The sequence below is a fragment of the Glandiceps talaboti genome, chromosome 4 (assembly GCF_964340395.1).
Source record: "Glandiceps talaboti chromosome 4, keGlaTala1.1, whole genome shotgun sequence".
In the NCBI taxonomy this organism is placed as follows: domain Eukaryota; kingdom Metazoa; phylum Hemichordata; class Enteropneusta; family Spengelidae; genus Glandiceps; species Glandiceps talaboti.
The window spans coordinates 14,924,151-14,937,371 of NC_135552.1; the positions used below are offsets into that span (position 1 = coordinate 14,924,151).

Below are 13,221 nucleotides of genomic sequence, written 5' to 3' on the forward strand. Positions count from 1 at the left end.
ATACATGTTTTAACTCTTTAGCGACAGTACTCGACGTTGTACTCTGTTTTGTTTTGTTTTGTATATTCATCGAGTTACTTATTACTTTGTGTTTTATGTACTGTTTAAATATATTTTCATGGCTCTATGAAAAAAAGCCACTACTTTGTAGAAAGCTGATTGGATTCCAATAAGGAATAATAAGAATACGTCATTTATATTGTTGGATAGTGCACGGAAAATGGACTATAATAATTAATCTAGGGTTCCTTTTACCAACAGATACAAATCATATCCTTAATTACAATTTAGAAAATATAATAAAGTGTGAATTACACTACACTGACGACGTTTTAGTGTTTCAGGTTTTGTGATTTTAATTGTGAAAATGAGAACCCGTTGTAGCAAATAGAACATCACGAGTTCAAGCCGCCATCTCAGAGAATAGAAATATAATAACTATGTTAAAATTCAAAGCGGTTGACTCCGTATGACATACACATCAATATTGGAAATGTGGTTAAGTTCATCTGAGATAGTTTAGTTAGTTTGAGATGGTGTAGTTAACACCTGGGTAACATTAGTTAACCCAGGATAGCTTAGTTAACTCAAGATAGTTAAGTTGACCCAAAATAGTTAAATTAGCCCACGATAGTTAATTAGCCCTAGTTAGTTTAGCTACCCCAAGTTAGTTAGGTTTACCTAAGATAGTTTATTTAAGCCAATTTAGTTTAGTAAACCCAAGTTAGTTTAGTAAACCCAAGATAGTTTAGTTAACCCAAGTTAGTTTCATCAACCCAAGTTAGTTTAGTCAACCCAAGTTAGTTTAGTTAACCCAAGTTAGTACAATCAACCCAAGTTAGTTATTTAACCCAGGATAGTTTAGTTTACCCAAGTTAGTTTAGTTAATCAAAGTTAGTTTAGTTAACTCAAGATAATTTAGTTAAACAAAGTTAGTTTAGTTAACTCAAGATATTCGAGATAGTTTAATAAATGCGAGTCCGCCCCTTTCTATGTCAAAATAGACTGTAAAAAGACAGTTGTTGTTAATCAGTCTAAATCATAATATTAGCAAATCGCTAAAAGTGGAGGTGAACTTTGAACTCTAAAAGGAAACTTTCTTTTGACTGTTTTACCAAAATAAAGTAAAAATCAATTCCAATGAGTGTATTCAAGTGAACCGTAATGTGAATTCGGAGTAGAAATGGTTGGCTACACCAGATGGGGTGTCGTAAATGAGAGGGTGATTTCAACAAGGACTCGAAAATTAAGTATTACATTATTTTTGGTTAAGCAAAATTTAAAAAAAAAATGTTTGTTTTCAATAACACTTCAGAAAATAGAGTAGGTAGGCTAGGCTGGAATGTTATTTTACTTCAAATTTTTAAAACATTACTTCGACCCCCAAGATGAGATACTCGTTGGTCACAATATATACGTGAGAGTTTGATGAGTTGTAACGAAGTAAATGAAGACGATTATAAGTTAAGTAGACGAACGCGATATGCACACTGTACTGTTATAGTCTAAAAAAGACCTGTTTTCTCTGGAATACGATTTAAAAAAACAACAACTTACCACAGATGAGGCAAAGGCATGAAGGTGTACACGGAAGTAGAAGTAAATTGTCACCATTTTGCCTTTTTACATGCAACAAATGTTTAGGGTATGTGGCTTAAACTAGGGTCGGTCGGGTTAGATCTACAAAAATTGTGTGGTTCCGATTACGCTCAATTTTAGGTGGGGTAGGTAAATATTTTTTTTCCATGTAGTCTCTTTGTAATTGGTTTCTTCCCATAAGATGTACAGCCATTACAGATTGGAAGAACAGGTTTATAAGTCATTTTAAGTTACTGCCAGCTTCCGCATCAACTATTTCTCGTGAGACTTCACAATTTTCGCGATTTTATAGTTGTTTTTCTTGTTTGAATACGTAAAAAATGTAGGGTCGGCAGCGAAAAACTAGGTGGGGGTAGGGTAACCGGAACCAAACAATGTTTGTAGGCCTCACCGGGAACACACTATTTTTTTTTACATGGGCTTACAAATGAAACGATGAAAGTCAAGAATTGACATATAATAGGTTAAACTTTTAATAGTTATTTTAAGTCGCAGAAAAATATAAAAATGAATCTAGGAAAATTATTTTAAAAAAGAGAGTAAACAAAGCAACTGCGTTTCTTATCATATTGGTAACAACATGTGGACAATTTTGTGATTATTGCTGGAACGCGCTGAACACCGTTAAAACCACTTTTTAAATAATTCTAATAGCACATTTAATTCACATTTCCGGTGATTTATATAAATGACATACCTGTAAACTCGTACCCACCAAGTTGGAATTTTACAGCAACCATATGTGGGTACTTGCATTTTGACAATGGACCACAAAACTTCAAACGAAAACAGAATGGGTGGAGCTATGCGACAACGATAATGAAAAACCTTGAAAAATCTATAGACACCATCATTTGAACATAAAATTTTACGATTTGAGCTTTTTTTCAGTAAAGTTTACGGGATATTTGAAGAGATAATTGAAACAAAAGATCTAATTCTGTCTTTTTTCCCTATTCGTATATCGTCATGGTTCAGGAACTTTATCCTCCTTCCTCTGTGGTCTAAATTATTCAGTTAGCGGATAAACATCATGCTGACTAATTCTGTAAGACACACATAAATAAACAGGGGTGATACAGCCTAATTCTAACACCTGCTTATAAGTATCAATGAGCACGTGGCGTCAACAACCTGTGTCACCGGACATACATCGACAGTGCACATCGAATTCTTCTGAACAACTCCATCCCCACAAAAATTCTCTTTACATTATGGTCTTTGCATCTAAAAAACTGTACCAATATCTTTTAGGTTTTCTTCCATTTTCTGTTAATAAACGCGTTTCACATTACGATACGGGCTAATATAATTCATGAAAAGTTTTTCCCCGTTCCTTATTAGCCGTGGATCCAACAGTGATAGACTGTAGGCATATGGGTTTCAATAAATATTCATATTGGCGGGAGATTCTAGACATGGCCCTGGTTCAAGATTAGACTTGCACAATATTTGAAGATAGTACCATTTAATTTGAGTCAATATATTCGGAAGACGGACTGGTCTGTTCTAGTGGCATTCCGATGGAGGCAGAGGGGATACTGGAAGACGAACCTCCTATTGCTATTTTCTTCAGCTGATTGAAATGATTATTGATCTGATTCAGTTTGATGTCTTTGGTATCTTTGCCGTTTAAAACATCAATCATGAACGAAATATATACTATAGCCAATCGCAAAGTCTCGATTCGAGACAATCTTTTCTCGTAAGCAAATGTTGGCACGTGTTTTCGTAGTTCATCGAACGCCTCATTCAGACTGAACATTCTGCGCCTTTCTCTTATGTTAGCAGCCTTTCGCTGTGCCATCGATACAACCCGCCTTCTCCTTGGCTTCGTTGCTTGCACCTGGTAGTGATGATAGTGTGGGTGATGTGGATGATGCTGTGGTACAATGTCCATAAATGTTGGTCGTGGATTCACGAAGGCTCCAGTTGTCTGCATCATACTCATATCTACTGGCATTGCTTGCATTGGCATTGCATTCGCCCACGATGTTGCTAACAAACCTGGATCCATCACACCCTCCCTGTAGGAGGAATAGCGTTCCGATGACGGCGCTGCAACAACACCATAACTATACTGGTTTTCCGCTAGGCTGGTCGGTGTAATGCTAAAACTCCCGGTGTTGTCAAACTCGTGGGCTTGCGAATTGAAAGTAGTTAACGTTGTTAATGGAGATGCAGACGATGTTGGCGAGCCCATAGCATTCTCAGTGCGCGAACTGTCACACGGCACGTTATCATTCTTCACGTCCGTATGAGACTCCATCTTCGTTTCAATTCACTAATAGCAAAAGTATATATATATATATATTTCCCGGGTTTTTTTTACACCGATCTCGTCACGTACTACCAAACAGGATGGTTGACGACAGTTGTCACATAAAGGCTCTTTCTCTGCCGATTGTCAGAATTGGAAGCATGGAACTGGAGTAGTAGGGAATGCTAATTAGTGATGGAACGAAAACTGAAAGAATAATCATAGATGCAAGCCTTGCATGGGCATCACAATACTTAATACGATGTATCATAATTTTGTTGGCATTGTTTGCGGACAACAACTGCTATGACGTCCATCAAGTGAGAATATTAGACAGATCACGTGACATGGCGACACGTGATTTGACCAATGCTGAAATGAAATCATAAAGGACAGGATTCTCACAGTGGCAACATTTTACTTTTATGACAAAAATGCGTAAATTAAATGCAAGGAATGCATTATCGGTATTTTAGTAGGCCAACCTGAAGTGATATAAATGTGTGTATGGTATGAAAACATAACGAATGTACATAATTTCGTTGTATTGCTGGTATCACTACAGCGTTGTTATCACAAAAACAGCCTGGCATATTTACAACGCTTTTTATGATAACAAAATAGCCACGCATTGAACTATGTTAGTCGGGGTCAAAGGTCACTCTTTCAAACAGAAAATGGTAACATATTTACATTGTCGTGATAAATATTACGAAATCACACAAATAAATTGTTTATAAATATTACAAAATCACACACACATATATCATTGTGTTTAATAGTATTGCCAATTCAAACCCATACATACATCTGGTTTACAAGTATGGCGAAATCCCACTTGTACGTAAATTGTATTTATAAATATATTTTACGAAATATCATATGTGGTTATGAATATTGCGAAACTAGACACATATATACATGGTGTGTATCGATAAAGTACTACGAAATCACATATTATACAGTGTGCGCAATGGGCCTTTTTTAATTTCACTTTTAGAGCTGGGTTGCCAGTCAAGACAATCAGTGGGAAATACTGAATTCACTTAATAAAAGAGAAGAGAAGTTATTGGGCATTACGCCAATTCAACATTTCTCTTCATCTATAGCGTTGAACAAAATGCAAGCGTTTAATACACATAGATCGCAATCTCAAACAATTTTAGAATGTCGTCTTCGTTTAAGTTGTATCTTAGCTCTGTGTTTTTGCAATAAAAAGCCAGTTTGCCAGGTTTTCAAACCTATCGAGTTTTGAACGAAATGCGGCCGTGTTGTCATATATGATCTTGCGTACCTTTCATGGTGGTACAATACGCCTTTCAAATTACAGGCATATCAGAGCAAAGATCACGGTTCGTTTTGTGAAGTACACTACGTTGTTCACGTTCCACAGGAAATAGAGTAAAATGCTGTTAGATGTTGATCACCAAATAACAATATGGGGCTATTAGCAGCCAGGATATCTTCATCTTCGGATTGTACGACCTCGCTCTCACCCTAGGCCCAATCAATGGTGAGTCAGTCAGTCAGTGAGAGCGATAATCTGAAAGTCTTTTAGTTCGCGGCGCGCAATTATGACAATTATCAAACTGGATCTAATCAGTCTAGGAATCAATATTGCTGGTGTTCACGTGAAAGGTGACGTTATCCCACCATCCCCCCTCCCCTCTCAAATATAAATGTGATTAGTATGCAGTCGCTTTTTCAGTATCGACATTGAAATAAGAAAACGAAAAACAAATTTTTGAAATGGCAAATAATTTGGTGTCTATCTATTCCCAGTGAATGTAATTATTATTTTAGTTCTAGTAACTGTATATTAACGATGATATACGTTGTTTACTTAGAAGCTAATTGATACAGCGGAAGAATCATGGTATCATACACAGACAAGGAGAATTTGTAATTAAGCAACCACGACGTACAAGCATAAACATGTCGCCAGTAGAGGGCTACAACTTCGAACGAACCGCAACACTAGCTTTACTAACACTCCATTCTTGAATAACACAAAACATATTATTTGCACACACACAAACACACTAATGAAAGCAATTCAGGATTAAATTAAAACTTATGCAAATAAGTAGAGCCTAAAATAGAGTTGACCTTTTATCAAAAACGCTAATGGACACTTTTATTTTTGACTAACATTGAGATAATAAACTCAACCCTGGGGCCACTACGGTAAAGCTTAAATCAACGTAACCCATTTCCGTCCAAATGTAAAAAATGTTTACTCAGATCTAAACCCATAATTTTTGTAGTTGTTTTGGAAAAAAAAGAAAGATATTTAAGGTGACCGTTGGATGATAACAAGCGAAAACGACAGAAAACATGAAAAGCCATCAAGCCAAAAACACCCCCCCCCCAAAAAAAAAAAGAAAAAAAAAGAAGAAAAAAAGAAGAAGCTGTAACCAATGCAATGGTGACTCTGAACGCAAATATCAAAGTAATGACCGGGGCTAACGTATACAGTCGCGGAAGGAAAGTCGAATATTAGGCATTCTGACAAATGAAACAGATGATGAAACAAAATCACATCGAAACGGTGATGAATAAAGGGATGCGAATAATATAATAAAACTATGGATAGCTCACAACAATTGAATTCACTAGACGGAATATCCAGGAGGGGGTGTCACCTCAATGTATGATAAATAATTGCGCTTTTTTTATGCCTGCAGCGGCAGAAATCAATAACACATACCATCAAGTCTTATCGAGCAGAGAGAACAATCAGATTCACCTCTCGTATCTTGCCTCGATAATGAAATGCTTAAACACAGCTGCATCGGGTAATTAGAAATAACGGCTCATGTTTCATGTCAGCGGGATCAGTAAACGCACTTAGTACGTGGAGAAATACCAGGGATTGTTTAATTTACTCTAATTGTTTTAACAACATTTTCGCGTGTTCTCCTCAAATACGTAAAATGTAAATATAACGAGAAAGGAATGAGCTACATGTAACAAAAGGCTTGATGCTATCTTTTCTGTACTAAAAATCTGAAGTTCATTAATATACAAAGTACATACAACTAACTGTAACAATTTACAAACTGAAGGATGTGACACCCATCCCGATGCCACAACTTGTATTACCGAAAGAGCCTGAGATGTCCCGTTTCTGAATTTCACGTCGGGTTTCAGAGTAACTGGCTTAAGGTGTCTTGCTTTACGAGAAGAATTGTACTTAGTTCGCTTTGTGACGAGTGTCGCCAATTCACGTTACAGAAAAAAACATTGTTTAAATCGGAAATCTAAACATATTGTTACAACATTAATTTGTGTTTGTCGAGGACATAATGAAATGAAATGGTCGGCTAGATAAAGCTTTGGTTTGATGAGTGGTCGGCAAATGAAACGTTCGTGCGTCAATTGAAATAAACAAAATGTGCACATTTAGACAATGTGAGTCAAATACAGTTTACCGTCCTCTTTTGAAAGGCGTTTTTTTGCCCAATTGTTGTCTTTAATGTTTTCTCAATAGCCCGGCTAAAAATCAGTTACATGCAGTGTCGATTGACGAGTCATTTTAGCAACATGGTGAGAAGCATAAAATCGCCGTAAGTGCTTTTACTGACAGCTTTACTTAGACAATCACTGCCACGAGTTTGAGGAGTAAAGTTTCCTTTTGTCGACTTTTTTGGGTTCCCAGAGTCTTTTGACTGGAAGTCTCCCCAGGAATGCGGTGCCGATGGTGTATAATTTGCCTACACACTAAAAAAGCAGAACAACAGCCACTGGGGTTTAGTCTCTCGACATATAAGTTGAACAATGAAATAGAAAACGAAACAAAAAAAACCCAAAAAAACCAAACGAGTAGAAAGAGAAAAAGAACGAATTCACAAAGAATATAAAGATTCAATTTTAATTGGTTTTCCAGATGGGATTACTTTTTATCCAAATTGTTGACACCGATACAACAATAAGAAAAAAAAACTAATCATCCGTACAATGGAGTCAAACGTACAGTTAACTTTGTCAAAAATACAGATAACTAAAAACTACCGTAACGAACGATCTTGTCGCGAAGATGTCGTGTACGTACGTGCCGTGGCCTGACACTGAAACGTAGCAGATTAGCACGACCACCTGTTGATCTATTTTACATTGTCCATTTCAACTTTGTGCCTGAGCTATTTTCTGTCCGTTCTATACTTTAAAACTCACACATTCCTGCATGCTTTGATGTAAACGTATATTTTAAGGAGGGGTGTTCTCTCTCCGCGGCTAGTTTGTACTGGACTCTTGACCAATTCCTAGAAAAAGCATAGCTGATTAGATGTGTTACTTGAATGTATAACATGTTCCACCAATGTACTTTTCCGAGTCCTTGTTTCATCTCAAATTACTGTGGCTGACCCTTGACATGATAGAGCCCCTTTCCCCATTTTAGATAAATAACAAGCTTAAGTGTTCCACATTGAACGGTGATGTATCAGTAAACCCCCCTCCCCCTCTCTCTGTCTCTGTCTGTCTGTCTCTGTCTGTCTGTCTGTCTGTCTGTCTGTCTGTCTGTCTGTCTGTCTGTCTGTCTCTCTCTCTCTCTCTCTCTCTCTCTCTCTCTCTCTCTCTCTCTCTCTCTCTCTCTCTCTCTCTCTCTCTCTCTCTCTCTCTCTCTCTCTCTCTCTCTCTCTCTCTCTCTCGTTATAACAATGTGCGCACTCACTTTCAGCGTAGACTTATACGTCTTAGACTAGGCCCGAAGGTCTAAGGTCGACGACACTCACTAACCTTATTCACACTTTTTTGTCGTTGACGATAAAGGGGCTATTATTCCTTTGGGAAATGAAGGTGAGAAAGAATTCTTGGCCGTTTCAAGATTATTGAAAGTAAAGCATAAACATACAGGCGCTAACACGCATATTTCATCTCTTAGCTGAATCACCTATTGCTGCAGGGTTTAATGCGACAGTCGCATTGTGCCGTGGCATTGAAGTTGTGACCGTGGCTTAGATTTGCTCGTAAAAGTCACCATCATCTGTTGAGCAATAATGCCGAAAACACACTACCCGTTAGCATATCAAGGATGATATGATGTACTCCATTGAAGTACTTTGAAAGTGACTGTATCTCAAACAAACGCACTCTGTCGAAAAGTACGTTAATAGTTTGTTGGAGTCAATGAATGCGGTCATAAATTTATCTCTTGCCAATGAGATTCGACACGGGAAGACCTGTCTCACGCCATTTCCCACGAAACTGATTGGAATCCACCCCCAGCGAACACTGAACCATGAAATTTAATATAATAATAGTCTGCTGAATTGTAAGTTCAAGGTTATCAAAATTGGACTTTTTTGTTTGTGACCACGTCCATTACCAGCGTGTTGTTTTTGTGCCGGCGGGGGCCAGTCGATTGTATGTGCGGATCAGTGGTTCGTCCATTGTGGCGGTAAATTCGATGTCTTCGCAACGAGCAGTGTGACTGTAGGAAGTCAATCACAGACACCCACGTCATTGCAGTGAAGGTCTTGCTTCACATGATGGGCTTGTTTAATTTGTGGATTTTGCATCGAGAAGTTTATGGTCTTGTACACGTGGAAGTGTGCGATTACCCATGCATGCTGCAGACTAACGACCGTCACGGTACGAGCATTAGTTCCGCACTTAATAAACTTTTTTGACCTTTTTTTCGCAATAAAGTCGTAAATGGACACATCATAACTAATAACAGTACGGCCTGTAACAACTGAAAGTGTCGAACCGATCATGATCTTGTGATGCGTGACAGGACGCGTCAGATATTTCCTCTTATAACGTCTAGAGGGCGCACAACAAGTGAGAACAACACTAGAGGACACATAATGCTTTCGCTTTCTCGATCATGATTTTGTGATGCATGGCAGAAGTTATAAAAATAAGGTGTAAGCAACTTACGCTTAACATAATCAGGTTATCTCAAATATCAATTTTGTATTATAAAAATAAGTGCGAATTATTAAGGACAAAACTGAATATGTTTACGTGGGTGTTAGTTATTACACTTTGAGTCTAGAATCACACCGTATCAATACAAAGTACACCACCGAACCCATCAACACTGTGACGTCACTATCTGTTAACCGTTATACAATTATTGTTGTCATGGTTACAAACTTCGGTACATACGTGTGTCTGCTTTTTGTTTTGTTTTGTTTATTAATTGTTTCCTTAAAGTTAGACTAGTATTTCTATATGGTGTTTAACATACAAGAACGTTAATGAAAGAACATTGCAACGAGAATACGATACTGTAACAGTGACTGTACACGAAAAGAATGTACACTAATATGAGATATTGAAAAAAAATCTTTGATATTCAATTACAATAAGACTAAACACAGTTTGGACCATTGTACTTGTATGGTAACAAATTAACAGTGCCTTATGCTGTGTTGTGCTCCTCTCTCTCTCTTTTCCTCCCCCATTCACCATCTCTTCTCTTTCTCTTTCTCATCCCTCTCTTCCCCTCCCTTACACCTCTATCTCTCTCCCCTATGTCTCCCCTCTCTCATCCTTCTCACTCTTCTATCCCTCCCTTCCTCCCGCCATGTCTGTCTGTCTGTCTGTCTGTCTGTCTGTCTGTCTGTCTGTCTGTCTGTCTGTCTGATGTACATCAGCATCTCCTGACGAGTGATTTACTCACGAAACAGGCTTGTAGAGACGAAAAACCCTACTTGATTTTCTTCTACCCTCAACATATACTCCGCTCTGCGTGCAGACGTATCGAGCACTGTACTACGGTTAAATCTTACCACTGACTTCATATATATATATATATATATATATATATATATATATATATATATATATATATATATATATATATATATATATATATATATATATATATCTGTCTGTCTGTCTGTCTAATCCACAGGATGGAACCTTAATCTAGTTGAAGAACAAATAAACGGAAAATGATAAAGACAACAAAAACAAGACTGCGGCGTCGCCGACGGCAGCGGCAACAATAACATTAAAGAAAACAAAACACGCCAAAATAATAAATCGAGAAAATAATTCGTTGTTTTTATAGTCGTTAGGTTGTAGCTAAGATCCAAAACAAAAAAAAACTACCGTGGACTGTATATCCAGGGAATAACTTTTCTTACAAGTTCTTTTATCGATTTTTTTTTCGAAATTCTTACTTGACCATATGCCGCTTAGTGTTACAAAGAAGGCGATCGTAAACGCGGCTGTGTAATCGAGAGTAGGGCGCTCTGTCGCCGTGTTCAGTCATGGCTTGGGATTAGTGGTACGCCGGTGCGTATGGTCGATAGTATTTCTTGTGTCATCCAAATAGTATATTTAATCAACGTCTCTTTTCTTGCTCTTGTTGGAGGGACAAAAGTGAAAAGTGGGAACAAATTAAATGGGTTTCGATCCATGCGTGTACAGCTTTCTGCGCACCATACAGCAACGCGTGGTACATTGAGCAGCACTTTCTGCAAACTGTTCGCTCCAGTTATTTCTTTGTATTTGTACGAAGATCGCATTAATTCCACTACAAGCTTCTATTTCAAATTGTTGGATGATAGCTTATTGCCAAGCAAAGCAGTGTGGTTATGGTAACAAATAAAGAAATAATGACACAAGGTCCAGTATCTATGGGACCGACATTTCTTTTTCAGCTTCATACAACATAGTATCTAAACAAGTGTGTTGTTGATTTTCTGGATATTTCAAGGACAGGGTAATATTGTTGACTAAACTCAGTATGGGTTCTAGACAACCTTTAAGTTTTCTTGTACAAAAAAGGTAATAATCATTAAATGGATGTTGCAATTACAAATTCTAAATTAAAAGATATGCATACTGTTGTATAATTTGACCGATGTAGACATACTACCGCCCACTTAATAATGAACTATAGTTACCATGGTTCCCGGGTTGTTTTATATTTTTCTTGCAAATCACCCATGCTTGGCAACACTCTTCGTCGAGGTTCTTTTCAGTATTTTCAGTTTACATTGAGGACCTCATTGTCACCAAATATCCCCTCTCTATGTAAAATATAGATATTTCAAATTGGGAAAAAAATAAGCTTTGTGCCGATTTAATTTTGGACATATCTAGGGAAAGAAGAATTTACCGTGTATCGAAGTGTTGTACATTATGAAAAATAACCGCAAATAGATGCGGGTACACATAATGTTAATTAAAGTCACGTAACAGTCTGTCGCTGCCATCCTGCTGACGTGATCCTTATTTTTTTTGTAATTCTATATTGATTCTCAACATTTAGGTACCAATCTCCATCCATGGGGTTACCATGGACAACGCCAGTACATGACCAAAGTGCGAAACATCTCAATAAAATTTCGATAAAAAAGCCTAAACTATTGCAGAAGTAAATATTTTTTAGAAAAGACATTTCTCGTTGTTGGTTTATTTTGATTTGGTTTGGTTTAAGTAAAGAAGACAGTTTTGTGTGTATTTAGTAAAACGTGACGCTACATGTCTGTACTAGTGATAGCAAAGAGTATACCAGGAAAACAACCCTGAAGTTCGATTGTTATGCTGGCAGCTGTAAAAAAAAAGTTGGAAATTGTGGACATGCATGCTGTTAAAAATGTTTGCAGCTACGTAAAGTCTGCTCCTATTGTCTATAAACATAAGCTTTCTTGAGCTTTCTCTAAAATTAAGGGGGAAAAAACATGCTCTTGTTTTCCTCTATTAAGGGAGCAATTCAGCTTTCCCAATCCTACCACGGTGGGTATTCCACTACTTATTATAGCCACCGTGCTTAAATCGAATCTACATACACACAATCATCAGCAAGCCTCCTATTTTAATACGTAATTCATGTGACAGTGATCAAGAGTCGGAATATATAAATATTCAGTAAACACTTTCTTTGAGTTTCATTAGAATAAGAACGCTGTACTACATTATATACACTCAGGTTGTTCCACTTTTCGTCATCGTTTCTCCTCCCGATTGTTCTTTTTCCTCCCGGTTTTTTTTTTTTTTTAAATGACCACTGTTGTAATACCAACATCACTTAATTGATTTAATGTATTTCAAAGCCACAGTGGAAATTGGCGCTAGTTGTCGCAAAATGAAGCTACCATGTGGTTATGTATAAACATACTAGGCGTATTTGCATCTTTATACCTACCATTCATCATTATGTCTATATAGCTATAGATGATCATAATAGTCTTTTCAAGTCATAGTATACCATGCGTGAGCCAAACTGAACAAAAAATATGGAATATATACTCTGGACGTTCTACGTCACGAGAACGCGCGTCTATGTCACGACAACGCGTACCTACGTCACTGGTTCTGCTGTGTTCGAAATATGCGTCCAAATGTTCAAAATTACCATTACTTTCCCCAAATTTTCTTTGATATTACTGGCCTTG

General features: G+C 37.3%; 1 protein-coding gene across 1 annotated transcript; it reads right to left on the minus strand.

Annotated features, from left to right (window-relative positions):
• Positions 1 to 2,093: 2,093 nt before the first annotated feature.
• LOC144434070 (uncharacterized) lies at positions 2,094 to 4,098 on the minus strand. Its single transcript, XM_078122524.1, has one exon. The coding sequence runs from the start codon at positions 3,866 to 3,868 to the stop codon at positions 3,068 to 3,070; it is 801 nt and encodes a 266-aa protein (XP_077978650.1). The 5' UTR covers positions 3,869 to 4,098; the 3' UTR covers positions 2,094 to 3,067.
• Positions 4,099 to 13,221: the final 9,123 nt, after the last annotated feature.